At 37.3% G+C, this 22,443-nt stretch overlaps 1 protein-coding gene across 5 annotated transcripts; it reads left to right on the top strand.

Moving 5' to 3' along the window:
* The first annotated feature begins 641 nt into the window (after window positions 1–641).
* On the top strand, window positions 642–21,317 carry LOC108361196 (uncharacterized). Of its 5 annotated transcripts, XM_017613764.1 has the most exons (7): window positions 642–2,440; window positions 12,362–13,317; window positions 13,513–14,092; window positions 14,163–14,331; window positions 16,933–19,788; window positions 20,838–21,137; window positions 21,213–21,317. In XM_017613764.1, exons 1-7 carry the CDS (start codon window positions 1,624–1,626, stop codon window positions 21,232–21,234), a joined length of 5,700 nt encoding a protein of 1,899 aa, XP_017469253.1. In that variant the 5' UTR covers window positions 642–1,623; the 3' UTR covers window positions 21,235–21,317. The 5 variants fall into 5 exon arrangements, with proteins under 5 accessions (XP_017469253.1, XP_017469249.1, XP_017469250.1 ...); XM_017613760.1 differs by having other exon boundaries at window positions 12,362–14,092; XM_017613762.1 differs by having other exon boundaries at window positions 643–2,440; window positions 12,362–14,092; window positions 20,931–21,137.
* Window positions 21,318–22,443: the final 1,126 nt, after the last annotated feature.

The following is a 22,443-nucleotide window of genomic DNA, read 5'->3' on the forward strand; positions in this document are numbered from 1 at the left end:
GTGTATCCTTTCATTTGTGGCACTTTTTTTTCTGTTTTTGAAATATTAAAATCAATTCAAGTGAACCAAATTAGTAGCGCGTTCTCATTTGCATGCATGCAATGGCTGCTGACAGGCACAGGCAATTGCTGCGGCATGCAGCCGAAAAGCTTGCTTGCTTGCTTGTTGCAAGAAGGCCATAAATTAAAAAAAAAAAAAAAAAAAAAATACAAAACAGGCGAGAAACATGGCTGCGCCACACGCTCCTTTGCTACCAAATTTACACTACAGTAGAATATTCCTTGGCGTGCTGTTGGCCGTTGCGCGCTCCAGTTTGCATACACGGTATAGTAGTGTAACATTCAGTGGTATGAGATCGAAGCGCAGTGTGTTGTTGCATGCATTTGAAAAGCACTTAATTTTAGATTTTTATCGATGCGCATAGCAAACAAGTCAACATTGTTGTTGTTCTATTGTAAAACAAAACTTCGAACCACACTAGTATGTTAACGAAGAAAAATTTTTTTTTTTTTTTGTTTTAAATTTTTTTGGTTCACGACGCTTCGAATGTTGAAGAGAACTCATAAATTATGGTGTAAGAAAACAACATGAAAAAAAAAAAAATTAAATACAAATAGATTTCAAAAATCAACATTTGTTGTTGGGTTATTCTACAATATTTTCGAATTTACAGAGCAGCCGCTTATTTAGTTCTGTAGAAATTGAAAAAAATATTGACTTTAAAAATAATCAAATAAACGAAATAAACTTGAAAATCTAGTGAGTGACATACCAACAATAAGGAAAAGTGCAACGCTACAGCAGCAGCAATTTTAATAATAAAGGAACATTTTTGGAAATATCATCGTTGTTGCGGTGGAGTTAATTTTGATGCACAAGCGTAATAAACTGTTGTCGGTACAGCAGCGGCAATAGCAAGGCAGCTAAAAATATACATACGTATACTATATACAGACAGAAGTGGGCTGGAGCAGCAACAGCAACAGCCACAGGCACAGGCAAAGCAAGCCACAGTGAGCAAGTGAATTTGAACGCGCCTCATCGCGTTGGTCCATTAGCGAACAGCCGCAATTGAATTCATAAAGTTTAAAAATAAAAACCAAAGACTACAAGAAAAAAAAATTATAAAAATAAAATAAAGCCAAAGCGGCGTTAATAAGAAATCAATAAGCCAGCAGTGCAGCAAAACAAGAGAAAATAATAATTTTGAGTGTTGAAAAATATTTTCCATTTGTGTTGCGATATTGTTGCACAGTGACGTTTGTTCTTCGGCAACATTTGTACTACAGCAACATTTGTTAAACGGCAGCATTTGTTCAACAGCAACATTTGTTCAACAGCAACATTTGTTCAACAGCAGCATTTGCTCAACAGCAACATTTGTTCAACAGCAACATTTGTTCTTCGGCAACATTTGCTCAACAGCACTATTTGTTGCACCAGCAGATAACTATTGAATACCGTAAACTTTGTTTCGCTAGCCCTTTTTATAGCTAAGCAACACTTATCCTCCTCTCTTCCAACCAACGAATCCCATCAACATTGTGTATCGACCGAAATTCGTTCGCGCAAATTTTACCAATGTGCGTCTGCTACTAGTCACACACGCAGCTCACTCGATCGATGTTGTTAACGCTATTCAGCTTCCTCATGAGATTCGTAGACATTTCCAAATTGCAGAGCGAACGGTGCAATTGCACCAACGCCGCCGCGGACGCTTGCCAAAACAAGGTGAAATGCTGGCAGCAAGCAGCAGTCGCAGCGGCCGCTGCTGCCGCACACAAAGCCAACACAGCTAATTCGAATAGCAGCAGCACTAGTAGCGGTTGCGATAGCAATGCTTCCTCAGCTTCGGGTGGCAGCTCCTCCAAGGAGAACTACTATGGTTTGAATGCATTGCAGCAACAGCAGCGTAGGCACCATCAGCAGCAACCACAACATGTTGCTCAACATCACAGCATTACGCCAGAGCAGCTACAACAAATTCGCTACTATCAGCAGATGCAACAGCAGCAATTACAATTATTGCAACAACAACTGCTGCAACGTCGTCGGCTGCAACAGCATTTGCGCGAACAGGGCGTAAATGTGGGTGTGCGGGCGCGCAATAACAGTGAAGGGAATGGCAGCGCCACAGCAGCAGCTACTCAGCCAAAGTTGAGTGCTACCACCACATCGCCGGCGCTCACCTGCAATCAGCAATACTTGATACAACAGCGACTGCAGCAGCAGCAGCAATTACAACAACAACAACAACATCTGCAACCACAATGGCCGCGTAACAATTATAATTATAATGTGAATAATCAATATAACAACAAAAATACCAACACCAACACCAACACCAGCAACGGCAACACGCTCACCGACAATGACATACTCAACAACAATGGCGATTTTGGCGATATTTTTAATGACTTTGACGTTGGATACCAAAAAGGTTTGCCATATCCCATAATATAATATATGTATATACTTTGTGTGTGTATGAGTTTGCGATAATATGCAATTTCCTCATTGCTTGCTTTCCCTTCTGTCTTGCCTGTGTACGGAATGGGTTTAATAACACTTTTTCAGTGCCAAAAAATTTCGTATACGTTTGCGTGCCAATTTGCAATGCAGGGTGATTCGAAAATAGCTAAAAATTTGCGTTTAGAAAAAAATGGGCTAGAAATGTTTGATTTATTCGGGGGTATAATATTTTCCAATAGTAGTTTCGTTTTGGCAAATTCGATTGCATTTACAATGGCGGAAAAATAATTAGACTTATTAGAAAATATTTCGGTATGCAGTTTAAAGTGCAAGTACGAAGTAGCGGAAAAATCCCGTTGATTTTTGATATTTTTTTGCTGCCCTTGTTACACTTTTTTCCATAAAAAAAATCTTCAACAAAAGAAAATTTTTTTCTCGGAAATGTTAGAATTTTTTTGAGTACACAGTTTTTTAGCTCCTTCAATTTTAGTCTGATAATGTGCAAGTTTCAAGTGGCTAAAAGTTACCGTTGATTTTTTAGAATTTTTTTCGCCAAAGGTGATGCGGATTTCTTCCATATATGAATAAATTGAGTTTATTCATTATATGGAAGCCAATGCGACAAAAAAAAATTCTCAAAATTTAACGGTAATTCGTAGCCACTTGAAATTTACACATTATCGAACTAAAATTGAAGGAGCTAAAATAAAAAACTGTGTACTCAAAAAAAATCTAACACTTCCGAGAAAAAAAGTTTGAAATTTAGGTGCAAATTTGTTACACTTTTTTGTAGTTTTCTACAAATTATTAAACTTGGGCTTATATGGGGTTTGTCTGAGAATGAACTATACTTTAATTGAAAATTCTTAAAAATAAATAAATAAACATAAGTGGCACACAATATCACTTTGAAATGGCGTGCTATAGATATGACCGATACCGTGCCTCAGAGTCAAAATTAAACATACCCAGTAGGGTTGCATGAAAAAATTTGTTCAATTAGCTCTCAATTAAGCACTACTCGCGCAATTAAGAATTGAAATTTTGTATGGTAAATCGAGCTTAATCGAACGCTTTAATCGAGAAAGCTTGGCTAATTGCACGATTAGGGGCCGGTCTGAACATACTTTTAAACACCTATCAGGAGTACGACATTTTAAACGATTTACACAAAGTTTACGAAAAAATCGATTTAAAATCTTGCGAGTTTCAAAACATGCCATGTTGATACTAAGGGGGAAATCTGAAAGAGATTCATTCTGACGGCAACTTTATTCGTACAAAAAGCATGATTCGTATTGCAACTTCCTTTGCTTTAGATGTTATAAATATAACAGGCTTTTCAATACCCAACTTATGAAATGTTTAAAATAATTACATACATAAACTGGTGAAAAAATAATAGAAATGTGACATTTTGACTAGTTTGGGATATTTTGCTTTTGTTTATATAACGTTTATTAATTTTTTACAAAACATTCAAAAATTGTTTACCAAATTTTTAAACTTTTTGTTTAGAATTTTTAACAAAAATTTTAGGTATGTAGTTTTATAGCTCATTAAATTAACGACAAAACAAGTTACAAGTCCTACGAAATACCGTTAACTTGTGATAACGGTTTAATTTTTTCCATATAAACTATGCTTTACATTTTGAATGGAAGAAAATGGCCAGCGGCGGCAGCAACAAAAAATTATTAAAAAATCTACTACAATTAAGTGGGCTATAAAACTGTATACATATATCGTATATGTATCTAAAAATTCTGAGTAAAAGTTTGAATTTTTGTAGTATGTTTCCATTTTTATTTTTTTATTTTATTTTTTATTTTTTCATTTTTATATTTATTTTTATTTTTTTATTTATTTTTTATTTATTTTATTTTTTTATTTATTTTATTTTTTACAAAGTTTAAATGTTGATTTATATGCTATTAATTATAATAAGCTAAATAAGCAAAAGAAAAATAGCTAAAGCTGGTCAAAATAAGGCGCTTCTATTATTCTTTCCACCAGTGTATATCCGATGTATAAGAAAATTCACTTTCTATATTTTGTTTAACCCATGTTAGTGACATATATCACACTACTTTACGCAATCATTGACAGCTGTCAAATCAACAGTGTGTTCGTACAGCTGTACATGGCTGGTGTCTATGACCCTTTAAATTACACTCTGTACTGTTGTCCAATATCTATATACAAATTTTGTATTTATACAGCTTGGACAGCTTGCTGCTATTTGGCAGCATTTATTTTACGGATATATATACAAGTACATAAGTAAAAAAATTTTACATACTCTCGCACACCACTCATTTGGTAGACAAGCAGCTTTTAGCAACTCAGAAGCCTGGTCATTCGACGACTAACCATTTGGGGTTAATTAGCTACATGTGTGATGCGTGTTTGCTCGATGCTGCCAAACGAATATCTATTGTTGAATAGAAAAATAATAATAAAATTCTTTGCGGTGAGCAGGAAAAACTTTTGATGGATTATGTAAACGGCTTGGTGTAGAAATACATAATACTCGTACATGGCATAGGTACTTTTTGCAAAAAATTATTATGTGGTTAGTCGTGATGAAGCTCATCTTTAATAGCCTAATAATTTTTATTTTATTTTTATTCATCACTACACATCAAAAGAATGATAAAAGTTTTATTTGAATCTCAAGAGATGCTCCTTCTTAGATACTCTCCTGAGATGCTCATACATTTTCACTTCATTTTGAATGTGTAAAACAAATTTGCATTCACAAAAAACCCATCTGTTGCCCTAAAAGCAGTTTTCGTTTTTTTTTTCTGGCTGGCAACCCACTTCTGCTATACTTCTCTTTTCTTACATATTTAATCTTTGCATTGTTGCAATTTCTTTCCTCAAATTACTGCACTGCATTCAAATGATCTACTTGCCCTTATTATCTGACTATTGTATAAATTGCTATTAATTGAATGGATTTCAGCTGATAAATTAAGCCAGAGTATGATGGGCTTGCATTCAATTATAAATACTTATACACATGTACATATGTATGTATGTTTCTATATGCTTATGAAAGTTGTAAGGATACCAGCAGCTATTCAATCTTAAATAAATGGAATTTATTTATAGCCCTGATCTACTTGATTTGAATTGAGCATTTCTTTTGATGACTTAATACATACAAGCTGCCATCTTTTCTTTGTCTGTTGTCTGCGTCTAATAAAAAGGAAATTGATTTCACTTGAGTTGTTGCTCAGAAGTGGTAGTGGTATTATGGTAGAAATTCGTTATCTTTGTTTGTTTTTTTTTGTTAGCTTTTGCTGCGTTGTTGTTGTGTAAGTGTTTGTTGAAAGGTCAAGCAACTTTGAGCCCAAACCCTAAGGCTGAATCACATAAATTTGTTCTATGGAGAAGTATAGGAATACAATGAATATCTCATTCATATCGTTGTACAGAAAAATAATAGAGTATTTGAATTATACTCTCCAAAGTATGTATGTTAATTCTAAGGATAAATACAAACATGTTTCTTAACCCGGACTTTGGCAGGTGGAGGTGGAGGTTAAACCACAATGTTCGACTTTTTCTAAACCCACAAAGTTACGATAGTTTTCAAGTAATTTTAATAAATATGAAATATTGGTGAAAATCGTGATATTAAAGAAAGAAACATCCTTTACTCCGGTGGGGTTTCCTTCACCTCAAAGTGGTTACGAAAGGTCTTTGCGGAGTTTTACTGCAATGTGGTGTTGATGCCCATACATCTGGCAACATTAATCCAATTGCCTTGAGCTGATGTGGGTTTATAAGGTGACAACGCAAGCAATCGTGGTCTCAATGACCGACGACCCTCCACAAACGACTTCAAAGCCTGGCTGGATGGCAAACAAGGTTATGTTGAGTGTTTGGTGGGATTGGAAGAGAATCGTCCCCTACACTGTTCGGTAGTCGGCTGGGGAATTGATGAAACCAAGTTTTTTTTTGGAAATCTGGATTGTATATAGAAAAGCAATTTCTCAGTTTGTCCAGGTTGGCGATTTTTAGCGTTTTATTCTCCTTCAATTGTAGTTGGTGGTCGGGAAGCAGCTTTTAAATTAATTAAAAGTGATTAAAATGCAAATATTTATACCATCAAAAGACCTTTCTGGAGGTTTTCGAGCCGTAGGAATCTGAATCTGCGAAGAGCGGTAATTTTTACCAAAAGCGATTTTTTTTACCAAAAGCTTTTTTTTCCAAAAGCATTTTTTACCAAAGGCGTTTTTTTACCAAAAGCGTTTTTTTTACCAAAAGCGTTTTTTTTTACCAAAAGCGTTTTTTTTTTACCAAAAGCGTTGTTTTTTTACCAAATGCGTTTTTTTTTACGAAAAGCGTTTTTTTTTACCAAAAGCGTTTTTTTTTTACCAAAAGCGTTTTTTTTTAACAAAATTTTTTTACCAAAAGCGTTTTTTGCCAAAAGCGTTTTTTACCAAAAGCGTTTTTTTTTTACCAAAACCGTTTATTATACCAAAAACGCCGCGACTGCTAGGTACAATTTGGTGCTAATAAACATGAACATTGTTTAGAGACATTGTTGAGAAACATTGTTTCCACTTTTTCTTCATGTTTCTTCCATATTTTTTTTTGCATTAAAACGCGCCCGTTTTTGGTAAAAATACTCTGCAGATCAAACCAAAACACCCAGAATGGCCTTTAGATTGTATAAATATTCGTCTCTGTTAAGCAGCATTTACATGAGACGATTTTGTAAGCGACTCAACATCGCCTGAAAAGTTGCAAGCGATTTCATCGCTTTACACCGGCGATTTTGGTGAAAGCGATGTTAAATCGTTTAGAAAATCGCCTCATGTAAATGGTGCTTAAAAATATTTTTTTCTTTTATTTAGAATGTGTGTTTAATTATTTATTCATTTGATACTTTTCAAGGCGAGCATTTACCTATATACATTTTTCATTACGTGTACTTTGGATTCATCGCAGTTTGTAGTTCTAATTTTCGATGTATTTTTAATATTTTTGTTTGCAAAAAAAGTGCTAAGGTGGTATTAAGCAACTAAACAGAGCATCGAAATAATTTGACCAAAGTTTTAACAAATTATATTAACAATTAACATATATAAATTATATTATTAATTTAAAACTTCTGCCTTATAAAATAAGAAAAACTCTTCTCGTCTACAACTAAACTCTTTACATTTTAAAACTGTTGCGCCATCTGTTACGGCATTATTTTATTTTTATAAAATCCAAACTAAACCATTTCATTGTTTATTCGAAGTCTTGCGGAGTAGAAGTGTTTATTATTAATGCGAAGAGAAGTAACAACAAAACAGAAACATAAATCTCTCGTTTTTTTAAGTAAATCTGTGAACTAAGCGTTTTGTTTGTGTACAAATATTTGCGGTAGCTGTTCAACGGAGGTTGCCTTCATAAGGAGCTTTGCTTAGTTGGCTTTACATTTTTCTACAATAACTACATATATACATACGTACTTTGCAGCACATTCATTTGAAGCTTTATGCGTGGAAATTTATTTTTTGTATGTAATCTTATGCAAATGAAAGCTGCTATGTGTTGACGAATACAGAAATGTACAATTACATTCATACTTGTTGTCATATCTCTGGAATTTTGCGAGTGAAATTTTTTAAATTTTTTTTGTGTACAGGATTTTCGGTTCTATCGCAAAAAAGAAATGAATTCATCACACAAACTGGAAACAAGAGAACAGTATTTATGTATGTACTTAAATGCGTTTATGGCCGATCTCTATGTACATATGCACATATGTATGTTTGTATGTACATCCGCCAACGCCATGCAATGAAACATGTTGTCTCAAGACTAACCCAAACTAGTGCTTATCTTATTGGTACAGTAATAGTCCGTAATGAATCTTCCAAAAATTTTCATTAAAAAAACGCGTTTTTGCTCAAAAATTCTAAAGCAGTTGAGCAGCTTATTTTGAAAGTAGCTCAAGTCGGATATCTAAAAGCTCAACGGTAATTCCCAGACACTTGAAACTTGCACATTATTGTACTAAAATTACAAAATTGTATACTTGAAAAATTTCTAGTTGTACGTTCAATGGAAAGCGGCAAAAAATATTTGCTCAATTTTATTCAAAAGATTTGCTGTAAAATTCGTTTTTATTTGGATATTTTAATATCTTGTTTGCAACAGCATCATGAAGCTGAAAAATTAGATAGAAAATTCAAAATCAAAAACTGCTTGGCTTTCAGCTCCAAAACGCTTCTGAAAAGGCTTGCTCTATGAAGACTTTCATATATAGCTACGACAATTTGAAAGCTTCACTCAGCTCGGCCCCGCTTTCTGTGTGAACGTACCCTAACACTCTGAGAAAAAATTTTGAAGTTTGGATGAAAAGTTGTTGAATTTTTTTTTGGGTTTTCTACATACATACATAGTTTTAAATCTGCCTTTATTTGAGCTTTGTTAGCGAATAAACTGCATTTGAATTGAATATTCTTAAAAATAAATAAATAAACATAGATTTTGAATTTGATTGCAAATAATATGTGCGATTAACTGACGCATCTACTACTTGTTCATCGCTTCGATTTGACGCCTAATTGTATTCTAGTAAATTTATTAGACTCTTATTTTTACTAATGGGTTTGGTGTCACATATGTACATATGTACGTACGAATATATGCACATCAAAATGAGCTCACATCTTGTATACTCATGCATCACATACATATTTTCTTATTTGTGCTCAAGAGTGCCTCGTTGTTCATTTATTAAACACTCCCACTCGCATCGTACGTATCCCCCAGCAGCAACACTTGTTCATCGTCTTGCGGCGCGCGATAAAGTCCCCTTACAAAACATACGTATGTATGTATAAGAACACATTGTTATATTGAAACGTGTGATTTGTATTAAATAAATGTGCTGCTGACTGGCCTCGCTGATTTGAATGGCTGCTTGGTCGACAAGTAATCTGTTTGTCGGTTATAAAATTTTTTATTTTTTTTTGGGGACGCAGGCGGCCATCTTTCGGTCTCAAGTTGATGAATAAAACACACAAAAAACAGGGGGCTGTTTGCTTTAATAAGCGCGGTTGTATGTTGATATAATATCTGAATGTATGTTTGTATATAATTTAATTTTTGATATACATACATATGTATGTGTAGGCGTTATTATTATGTGTTGCATTCAAGTGCATGTGCACTTGCCAGTTACCACACAGTTGAAAACCACATACATACATACATACGTACATATATGTATATACATTTTCAATGCACTCAAGCACATCAATGGCCTATAAATAGTTTAAAAATAAAGAATATCAAAATCAAATGTCTTTATTGAATTCAGTTTTTAATTACTTTTAATTTGCTTACGTGCGTCTTAGTTGTGTCTTCTTTCTTCTTTCAAAATTTTTACGAGCATTACCAAAGTTCTTAAATAAATAGTTGCACCCATAAAATCTTAATGATTGATGGGAAATCATTGGAAGATGGAAGCTGTGAACATAAAAAAAATAAATGTATTTTATGTTTGTGTGAACAGAAATTTTCATACATATATACACATATATGGCAAATGAGTAGATCAAATTTAGCGTACACACAAAGGAATAATGCATACATACATACATACATACATACGTACACTTATTAGATGGTGTGACATTTTTAAATTTGCTGTGAAGTCATAAAAGTGCACATTGCGCATGCATAGCAAGTAGGAGGGGGAGGGGGGGAAGGGTGTGCTAGAAGTGCTGCAATGGGCGACCCTCCGCTAGTCAATGTCAATGTGACAATTCGTACAAGTCATTCTCTAGTTTTTGTTTAGTTGCTGTTTTCTCTATGTAGACACGAAGCGCTATAAAAGCAAACTGTTATGCGCATTTGAGGCCTTTTTATGGTAGCCGAAGTAATTAAAATGAATTTGCGCGCAATGTGAAAGGTACCTATAAACAATAAATTAGTGGCAGATCACTTTCTTTGGGTATTCTATGGATATTCTAATTGAAATTACTGATTGTAAAATATGTAAATTTGTATATACATCGGTACCTTAATGTAGAAAGGCCTTATCTTACATCGTCGCTGAAATACAAAAAGCCGTAACTAACTAAAAATCTAAAATTCCTTTTTTGGATTGATTAAGTATGATGCATTTCATCGAATTATAAGCCCCTCCACATCGTTTTATACAATACAAAATTTTAGTTGGCTGCAGCTTTTTTGCGACGATGTGAGATGATAGAGCCTTCCTATATTAAGATAACGTATGTATGTATGTATGTACGTATTATTAACCAAAAAATGTATTTATGGCAAAGAAAATATAAGTAACTTTCTTAAAATGATTTAAACTGCTTCTTTGGTAGTCTCCGATTGTTCTACTACAAAAAGTAAAAATGTATAAAAAATTAATATTAAAAGTAATTAAAAAAAACAATAAAATAAAAACAAATAAAAATGAAAATAACAACTAAAAATTCAAATTAAAAATATGTAGTATACAAAAACATAAAAATAATAAGCACTATGAAAATATGAAGTAAGAAAAAAAGGTAGAAGTAAAAATAACGGAAAATCGAAAGTAAAAAAAATGGTAAAACTAAAAAAACCAAAATTTAATAGAAAGTAAACAAAAAATTAAAATTGGACAATTTAAAGTAAAATACCCATAAATAAATTTAAATACTAAAATTAATAAAAAAAACCCAAAATTATAAAGAAATATATAATGTAAAACTAAGGAAAACAATCTCTTAAATGATAAAAAAATGCAAATAGAACGAATTAAAAAAAGTTCCAACCAAACGAAAAAATAAAATTAAGTAAATTCCTAAAATAAAAAATACTTTATGATGGTAAAAATAAAGAATAAAATAATATAAAATTTAAATAAAAAAAGTTAAAATAAAAAAAATGAAAAAAGATAAAAAATTAATGAACTAAAAATTTTGTTTTCAACAAGTTCATTGAGCTTAAACAGTACGCCCTCGGTAAAAGCAATCGGTAAATATTGGGGCAGTTGCGTTGATTGAGGCGGTTGCGTAACCGAATAACAAAAAGCTTTAGTCTGGAATGAGAATATAACCTGAAAACAATATCATCAAAAGTAAAAAAATATTCATGGAAAGACACAACTTTGAAAATCATTTATATATATACAAAACGAAATATGTATACTTCTGGTTCAAAGTTACGGTGGTTTCTGCTGAAACCGAGTTCTCTTCATCCCCTTGAAGACAAAAAACGAAATAAGATATTTAAATTTTTTAGTCGCTAATGATAAACAGTTGGACATTGCTGTAACCGAGGGCATACTGTACCATAAATGTTTTTGACAAATTTAAAAAGACTAAAAATAAATTTAAAAAAATATTAAAAAATTTTATAAACTAAAAAATTTTTAAATAAATTAAAAGAAATTACATAAATTTAAAAATGAAATAAATTAAAGTATATAAAAATAATAAACAGAAATGAAAAAAAAAATTACAACAGATATAATAGGAGTGCGATATTTTGACCATGAAATAAAAAAAAAAAAATCATTACAACAGATATAATAGGAGTGCGATATTTTTCACCACTTTTGGCTATTGGTCTTTTGTTTATTTAATTTAAACTATACAACAAACACCTATATAAATTCAGATTTCGAACTTTGTACAAAAATTCTTATAATTATCTGCAAATTTTCACTAAAATTTTAAATTTTTAATCAGAATCTTTAGACAAAATACTAGTGTAATAAAGTGCAAGTAGTACTTGTTTTTTTTTTGTTTTTTTGCTGTCAATTAACTGCACCTCCTGACAAACGCTTTCATTAATTTTTGGGCTCAATCATAAACAATTATCTCAAGTAAAACTTGACTCTAAACTCTCCCTAATTTTCTCTTTGCAGGACAAAAATTCCGTCGTGGCATGACAGAATTCTCAACAAACAACGACATCAACAACAAATCACATCTATCACAACCGCTTCAAAATTCACCACGTCATTTCGCTCACTCACAAACGAAACAATACCATCATCAACCAAATCTTTCGCAACAACCACATCCTAATTCACCACAACATTACGCAAATAGTAACATAAATCAACATTTTACTTACGCTTTCCAGCAAACGCATAATAACAGGCATAATCAGCAAACGCTTCCTTTAAATTCTTCTGCAAATACATTTACAACAACATCAAATATCAATAACATTACAAACAATTCATCATCACCCACATCTGCGGCTCAATCGCCATTGCATTATAAGAATCCATTGAATAGCCCGAATAATTCGCCATTCGCTTTCGCCTACAACAACTACGGCGAGCGTGAAACACAAAACGGCCGACAACAGCAGCAGCAACAGAAGAGGAGCAGCTCAACGGCTGCCACGGCTCAGCAACATCAATTGCAACAGCATTTGCGCAGCAGCAAGACGTTGCCGCTTCTAACGCAAACTCAATATCAGCAGCATTTGAATGATTTGCTGCTGCAGCAACAACACTTGCAAAAGCATCAGCAACAGCTGCTCAGCGCCAAGGACGCCGACGACGAACTGAGCGAGGAGAGTCTGAAGCAGAATGTTGCAATAGTACTGAACAATTTGGATCGGTACAATAACGCATTGCGCAGCATCATACTGAATGAGCAAGTGAGTGGCCAGAGCAGCGTGCTCATTGACGACAGCCTGCTGGTGGAGAGTTTGGGTGCGAATAATAATAATTTCCTGTTGAATAGCGGCAATACAATGGCTGCGCCAGCAACACCGGAATCGGATTACAATAGCAATGCGACAACGCCTGGTTCGCGCCACAGCATGCCGCTCGATAGCAACATGTTGCAGCAGCATCAGCATTTGGTAGGTTTGGCCAACGCAGCGGCTGCGGCCACAGCAACGGCTTGTGGTGGTGGTATTGGTGGTGGTGGGTTAGGTGTTAGTAATAATGTTAATGGTGGTGGTGGTGGCTACTTGGGCAACAATGTTGCCGGCAACAATTTAAACTATTCGATTGCTTCTTCACATGATTTCACTCACGACAATTCCGATTATCAGTGGCTACTAGACTGTGACTATCGGGATGGCTGCGGCAGTGGACTACAGCGCAGCATTTTCTCATCGCTAGCGGGCTCCTATAATGGCGATATAATTTTCTACAATGACTTCTCCAAAAAACTGGATGCTAACCTTGCCGAAGTAGATATGGAGAGCTTTCGTGCCGAGGACATACTACTCCATATGCCATCGTATTGCAAGAATATGAGCAATAGCAATCGTCTGCAACAATCGTTTCTCATGCAGCAAAATATGTTGCCTCTAACGGCACAGCAACAGGGGGCTGGTGGTGGTGGTGGTGGTGGTGGTGGTGGCGGCGGTATAGGTGGAGGTGTTGGCGGCAGTGCCAATCATCAATCACAAACTTCGCTCATCTCCAACAATGAGCTTATCGATAATTCGATTTGCAAGTCAGAGTTGCTCTTCTCGCCGGTAAAAGAATCGCACTTATCGGCCGATTCGCTAGATATGGATGCGTATCCGGAGAATGAGGACATTATATTGACGTGCAAGGCGAACAAGGACAACTACACAATCGCTTTTGAGGGAAGCGTACTGTACTCTGATGACAGCTTCTATGGTGTGTATGAATGGGAATTTTGGAATTTTGTTAAATTCTTATTTCAAATTGCATTTCTATCTGATTTTAGCTGAACCCTCGGATATTGCCACAAGGAACAGACAGAATTTCATAAATTTGCATAGCAATCTTGAGGATATCGTTAAGCGCAAAGCTTTGGATGTCTCGATGTCGCGATCTGAGCAGGCCACAGCTGTGCGCGGCAAGCTGCAGAAGAGTAACACTACACAACTGCAAAGGTACGTAGTCTAATTGGTTGAATTTAAGTTACGGTACTCTCTTTTCAGTTGTCAGTTTCAATTTTGATTTTAATATTTGACTATCATACGTTTACATATGTTGTTTTGTAACAGCTTACTTAATCCTGAGTAAATAAGCGAATACACTTAAGGCTAGTTTTTCATGATCAGTGTATGTAAACTTAGATCATTTAAACTGCGTTCATATTTAGCAGCTGGCTGATCTTAGTTTAGTGATTGGCTAGTCTTAGTTTAAACGCTCGTGGGTACGCATATTTCGAGAGTCGTGGTAAATGGCGACCGTCTCTCTTTGAATGCCGGTGATACTCGTCGGTACATCGTCACATCCAAAGGTTTCTCGATGTAGGTCTCTAGCATGCCCATATATTCGAAGGAGACTTTCTGAAGTAACACGTCGGTGACTCTTCTTCGAGCAAGCGCCTATTTTGATGCTAACGTCTGTTGCATCCTACCAAAACCTGCTTGCTGAGCATTTTATTGTGCTCCCTTACAAGGAGCCTTCGCTGTGGAGATGGTCTTCAGGCGACATCAGAAGGCATCTTTGTTGTATGGAGTATGGCATTCTGACAAGTTTGCAGCTTCGTCCACCTCGCCCAACTAGTTCCCGGCGACCAAACAGGCGTAGCAAACTTCAGAACTGGCTGGCCATATATGCTTCTCAACTGGGAGCATTCGGCCCTCGCTGTGCAAGCGGTACTCAGGCGAACCAAAAGGCATTCCGTCGAATTGTATTATTTTGGCAGGTGTGTCGCTATGACCCCTGCGTCCGAGTAGTTCAGTTTCAAAGGTAATCTCTAAAATGCTCATTACTTACGTTTGTTAATGTGATGTCTTCGGCCCGTATGCCTAATTTTAGCTTGACCTCTTTCATCCAAGTGATAAAAGAGTTGCCGTTGATTTCGTGGCGGAAAGTTTAAGGTTATAGTAAGGACGTGAGAAAGATGTCATTGTCTTGCCGGACGGTGTTAACGAGTAGCCATCTGCGTATGAGGTCAATGAAACTCCCCCCGGTGGATAGAAAATCTTCCATATACATAAATAAGTTATCCAGTAGTGCGGACTGCAGACTTCTGTCATTCGCTATATAATTCGCTGTTCACCGCTTTCGTCAATTAGTACTAGGCAATGACAAACGGTGCAAGTAGGACGGTTCTCTCAAAGCGACGGTTTCGTTTAATACCGCAAGTTGCCTCAGTGCTTAGATGATGCCCTGTGCACTTCACGGTTGCCATGTTCTACGGCAGTAGTTAGGTCTCCACTGGCTTTATTACTGGGGGAGAAAAGAGAGTTATCGGCCAATCCTTTCAAAGTATATTGTAGTCGAGGCAGGTTCTTGTATCGCAGCTATCAATATACCGTGTCGAAGAATAAAGACTTGTATCAATTTTGTTCTTCAGTCCGTTGCGATTTAACTGAAGAAATTTTGGGAGCCTGGCCGCCATTCGGGAGGTGACGGAATAGTGGGTTTTTGTACCTAGGTCGTGTTGTGCTTTGTCTGTTGGTGGTTTTCGTTTATATCATCGTCGGAGGTGGCGATAGATCTGTATCAGGGGAGCCAGGTACTTATTTGACTTCTAAAGAGTGATGCTCAGGGCAAAACATATTCGGAAGTGGCACCAGCCAAGGCAAAAGTCCCATTTGACTGATGTCATGTATTCTGCTCTGAGCGCTGAGCATACTTCGTGAAAGCGAAGAGATGCCGGTCAGCCTTCTCACTGGAGTTAAAGCGGGATGTAGATGGCGGAGTTGAATTGTTGCTCAGGTGAACTCAGAAAAGCCTAGCGGGTTCTGGTGTGCTTCATGGAGGCCGTGGCGACAGAGGTTGCCACCTGAAACCTGAGTCATTAAAGTGCCTAGAGCCGGCTGCCATGAGAATGGTGCATAGATATTTGAAAAAGTTTCATGGAAAAGTTTTGCAAATAAAAACTGCACTTTGCCGTTTTATGCGGTATACACATACATACATATAAACATATACATATGCAAGACTATGAATAATGAATATGTTGTTCGAAATTTCCGTTCCACACGCGATAACGAACCAAATGGAAATTGTAGGCACTCAGTAGACCTCAGAACTCAGCACAATAAATTGTGTAATATTTGTACGCTCACAGAGACACACGAGAATATGTAATATCATTAAAGTAAGGAAGAGTGTAGAATGTAAGTGCTGACGCTGTCAGCAGTTCGGAGGGTTGTTTGCTCGAGCGGATGGTTGGTGGGGTCAATTCAATTGAGTTCAATTTAAATTCATTATTACTCATACGGATTATATGCACCGACTTACGTATGTTGAACCGTATGAATGCAACAGAGAATTACGGCTTGTGGAACGTATGTATGTTTGTACTCGATTTATAAATTAATTTTGCAATGATAGGGAAAGCAGCTAAAGCGAGAAAAATATTAACGCAAATTTGCAGAAACGGTGTAGTAGTAGATTATTAAATTGTACTCCAAAGCTTAGCAAAACCTTTTTGCTAATTTAGTCCAAACGCAAAATCAACAATCTTCGCTTTAGTTAAGTCATTCGCTTCTTATCTCTTTCGATGACTAATTCTGTTTACTTATTTACAGATACCCTTCGGGCAATAACAACACCGCCGCTAACAACATCATTGTGGCACATATACAACACGCACCGAACTGCTCGGTGCGTAAAAGTCGCAGCCTTCCAAATCTGCGCGAGCACAAAGATCCAACCGCAATGGCTTGCAGTAGCATTGAGGATACACAACAGCAACAGCAACAGCAACATACACAACAACAGCAGCTGAATGTTTCACAGGCGGTTAGTACGTCCAATATGGAGTGCTGCAAGACGTCACGTAATTTGCTTCCCATGTGCCAGATGCCAATCTCTTCGAATTCCATAATTGCCTCCATTACGTCGGAGCGCCTAAATACGGTAGAACAATTGCAGCAGCAACAACACCAACATCAGCAACTGCAGCAGCAGTTACAGCAACAACATCAGCTTGGCGCCCAGCAGCGTCACAAGCACCGCTGCTCTTGTCTGCCATCAAATGCCACCACCGTCGCCGTTGCCGCAGCCGCCACAAATAGTCACAATTGCGCTGCAGCGCAAAAGCATGCACCTATTTCGGGTTCTGCTTCGTCGGGCAGCTCGAATCCTCCCGCCTTCAATCTAGTCAAACTATTCATCAAGCAAAAGAGCAATAACTCCGCCACAGATGATCAGCTGATCAGCACCCATACCTGCATGGATGTGTCGTCTGGCTGTTGGCCGTCGAGCGATGCGGCCGGTTCGAGTAGTAGCTCGTCGCTGGAGCAGCGGCTGCGGAAGAAGAGCATGAACGATTCGGGTAAGGGGTCGGCACTGAGCAGGCACGACGAGGATGAGGAGCAGCTGTGCGCGCAAGTGCGCGGCACATGCGAATCGGCATTCCAGACAGATCAGCATCACATCCCCGCCGGCCATCCCACACCAACACGTCGTCATTTGCGTATACGCAACGATGCCGTTTTCTACGATGAGGATCCAAGCTCTAGCTCAAGCGGTTCGTTAACGGCGACCAACTCGCCTGCGCACCGACGTCGCAGCATGCCACTGCGTCATCCCCAATTGTGCCAATTGGCGACACAACACAAGGACGTCGGCACGGCATGCAGTCTGCAGTCGTCCGAAGGTAGTCGCAGCAATTCGGAGCAACTTACGCAAGTATATGTGTCGACTGGCACTTCGTCTGCTACGCTGGAGCGGCAACGGTCGCGTTGTGAGGGCGCACAACCCACAGTGTCAGCGGCCTCAAGTTCGGAGCTGATCTCGCGCTCCATGCAAACTTCGTGCGGCTCAGCAAGTACGCGCAGCAGCTTGAGCGATCGCTTCCGATTTGTGCCGCCATCCTTCTTGGCGAAGCTCAACAATCTGGGCGAGGAGCAACAGGCGCCAATCTATGTCATATATCCAAATTATGCGTTGCCTGATTTGGGTTTCGTGCAGACCAATTCAACGGCCGATGTCATCTTTTCGCCATTCAACTACAAAATGGCTGTTGGTGAAAATGATGGCTCGAATTCGATGTCGTCTCTTAAGAAACGCTTTAGCCTGAATAGCAACGATGACGAGATACTCAAAGCCATGGACTACAAACACGTGGTGGATTGGCAATCGTTAGCGACACTCTTGCCGACTGATTATCGGCGACGTTTGAAACACATTCCCGAGGTGAATAGCTTGCTGCCCGACTTGGACGCTGAGCTATCACAGCGTCCGCTATTTTGCATGACTCCTCCCATACGACGCAATCGACCACACATCTGTGACTGTGCGCATTACTTCCAACAACAACAGCAGCAGCAGCAACAACAACAGCAGACTCAGCTGCCCACCGGAGAGGAGGGTTCGTCGAGCTCTGCCTCTAGTCAACAACCCAGTTCTGGTTATCGTGGCTCGTCCACTCTCCTAGCCGACTCTGCAGACTTGGAGAACGCCGATCCCTTAAAGCAAATGTACGTATATCAGTATGAGCAGCAACGCATGGACTCTGGCGTTGAAATGAGTCCCGCAGCTGGCAAAACGCCACCTCAACCGATGCCACGCGGTATTTTGCGCAAGTCTTCATCACATTCAGCAAATCGTACGAAACGTAATTCAATGATTGAGGGACACCAAACTAAGTTGTCAAAGCAAGAAAAACGCCGTAGTTTACAAGAGCCTCCCTACCAACATGCAGTCGGTTCGTCAGAGGAATTAAGTGAAGTATTTGAGGAGGAGGCCGATCTGTATGCCACGCCACAGCCGCGACAGGAGCGTCTATCACGTAAAGATTTAGACGCACGCATGCGTTTCCTTTCATCGCTGCCGCGGTCTGAACTTAAATATTTTGCTGAAATAGCAGCAATATTAGAATCGTCTACCGAATTTCAAGTAGCCTACGATCCGGCGGCATTGAAAAAGGAAGTTAGTCGTGCGCTAAGTCAGCAGAAAAAAGTTTCTTTCAATGATATTCACACGCTGACCGAGAACGAAGAAGAAGGTGACATGAGTGCGCAGCAACAGCGGCAGCAACAACCATTGCTGCCACCAGAAGCACGACAACGCTTCACAACGCCACCCAACTCACCGAATATTTCGGTAGCGGGCACGCGCGGTGGCGAGACAGTACCACGACGCTCCTCCCAAATGGAACAGCATCAAACGGCCAAGCGGCTGGCGGCACTTGACGAGCAAGAGAAACGTAAGATTGAAAGTAATCGCTTTAAGCGGCTACAGATACAATGGGAACTGATGAGCAAAGACTCGACGATGTTGAAGGAATTGGCCAGCGCACAAGAGACGAAGAGCGGTGGCTCCACACCGACTGCAACGGCAACATCGGCGACCACAGCAGCGGCGGCAGCGGCAGCGGCAGCAGCTAATGCGGCGCACAAGTCGCGTATACCGCGACCAGTCAGCTATCCAGCGGGAAAGTGAGTATGAGTAGAATGTTGCGTTGTAGAGGTGTGGTGTTGATTGATTTGAATGTTAAGATTTTTCGAAGTAGTAGAATCGTATAATTTTCTTAACATGAAATTGTTTCACGAATTTTTAAAAAAATATTTCTTTACATGCATGTTAATCGTTTGACTTTTTCGTTTTGTGCGTTAACTAATTTCAAATTACACTGTAATGAACTTCCTTTAGTAGTACTTAAATTTAGAATTCACACTCAGCTGTACTAAACTTAAAAACTTCAAATTAAGCCATCTTAATTTTAGTAAATAATAAGATTTTTAACCTTATTTTTTGTTGTAGTGTTTAGGCCTCCGCCTATATAGATTCGAAAACGTACATCCCTAATGTAAATTATTATTTATTAATTTATTCTAAAAGTCTGTGGTTATCTAAATGGAAAAGTACATACAAGTAGCCCTACAATAACGTTGATTTCTCCTAAAATTTCTATAGAATTCAATTTATTATTAGATTTTGTTTTATTTGTTTATTTTTTATACTAATGCCGAATTTCTACTCGGCATGGAAATGACAAAAATTTTTATATTGAAATGGCTTGTAGAAACAAACTTAATGACCACTTTTAGTAATGAATAACAACATGCCCAACAATGTCGTAAAAATGTAATTTAATGTCCAGTGGAAATACGGTATAACAAAGTAGTATTTTTTTTAAATAGTTTATTTTTAAAAGTTATTTTTTTTATAGTCGGTATTTGTTCGTACAGATATAAAGCAGTAATTTGCTCATCCACATCAACGCATTGAAATAACATTTTTCTAAAATCTTCCCAAATTTAATTTCATTTTTCCCCATTTTCGTATTTTTTTTTTTATTTTCATGCACCCTACAAAAATACTCCCGCCTCATACTTTTGGCCAACAAATTTACCAATTTATTTTGTATATATTTTTTTATATATCGCACCTGTGTAATTGTCTCCACAACAAATATTTACATACATACATATACATATGTGTACGAATATACTTGGTACAATAATTTTGCATGTGTGGCATGTAGAGCAAGAAATGCTAATTGCAACACGAAACCCGTTATGAAACCGCTCGAAAAAGCTAAAACCACTAAACTAAGTATATCTCCAAAAATTACCAGAATAAGCACACAAGAAGCAGATGGAAAGACAACACGTTCACCTAGTCGTATTGTGCCACCGAAGCGATACAGCATGACAGCTGGAACTGTTGGTGCACCAGTGGCGACAACAGCAACACCCGGTGGCGCTACGAGAGCGCGTACGCCCACAAGTCGAGTGGCAGTGACAGCGCCAAATACACCCAAGCGACGAATGCAGTCACCAAGGTAAGAAGATAAGTTAAAAAAATAGTTTTTGATTTAAGAATTTAACGGTTTTTTTTTTTGTTTTTTACTTTTCAGAACAATACAGCGCGTGCGATAAAGAACGAGCTAAGCTACTCCACTATGCCGCAACAAAAAACAAATACAACACACGAACATGTGAAAACATTACCACAAAACAAACAAAAAAAAAAAACAAAAAATTAATCTATGTTTCTACTAAATGCATAGTTTTGGAACTGATTTCTTCTAGTATATGCTGAATGTGAAGAGAAAGAATGCCGGCAAATGCATGGAAAGTTGTATTCAAATCATAAAAAAATCATTTGAAATGCGATATATGTATGTACAAGCAAGAAGTTGCGAAAAACACCAAGAATACCAAATACTTAAACAGCATATGGTAAAAATTCAGATAAGAATCCCCTCAGCATTGAACCGTGTTGGCTTGTGTTACTTGGGCGAAAACCAAAAAGCGAACGCTAAGAAAACGAAAACAAGCGGTTTACTGCAATCGTTAAAGAAATCGTGAAATGCTATGCGACTACATTTGTACATATACATGCACGTACATGCGTGCGAAGGAATGCACCTAAAGTGATATTTCATGAAAAGAGCAAAGTGAAGACGTATCGATGGATGGATGGCAAGCGTTGCGACGATATGCCTCTAGTATTTCCTTAGTTGCTTATCAAATAGTATAGATTTAAACAGCTAAATCAATGAATATTTAATTTATCGTTTTTTCTTATTTAAGTCTAATACAAAAAAAATGTCTTATTTGAATATGTAAAATGTAATTAAATAATCAATCGTACGCATAAAGAAATACTATACATATATATATATAGAAATACGAAGATATGCAAAAAATAAACTAAAATAAAAAATGAAAAGCAAAAATGTATGCAAATAGACATACATACATATGCATCAACTATTTATATAAACATACACACATTCGTATATACATACATACATAAATGAGTAAAGGCAGTAGCAAAAGCAGCAACAGCAGCAGAAAGCATGCATGTCAATACATACATACGTACATATGACTTTATAGACGAAAAAGTAAAAGGCAAAAATGTGAAGTGGCCAAGTCGCGTCGATTGAAAGCGCATATTTTCTAACAAACAAAAATATAGAAGAGTGGTAAAAAACATTTCAAAAAGCTGAGAGTCTCGCACGCCGGCTAATAAGCAATTCGAATCGAAAACGGAAACGTATTACAAAAATTAGCTCAAATTCAGCAAAGTATTTATTGCTACATACAAGAACCGCAAAATGTGTGCTGAGCAGCACCAGT

This window comes from Rhagoletis zephyria, unplaced genomic scaffold, assembly GCF_001687245.7.
Source record: "Rhagoletis zephyria isolate East Lansing unplaced genomic scaffold, Rhagoletis_zephyria_1.1 Rzeph_scaffold_00714, whole genome shotgun sequence".
NCBI classification, from domain to species: domain Eukaryota; kingdom Metazoa; phylum Arthropoda; class Insecta; order Diptera; family Tephritidae; genus Rhagoletis; species Rhagoletis zephyria.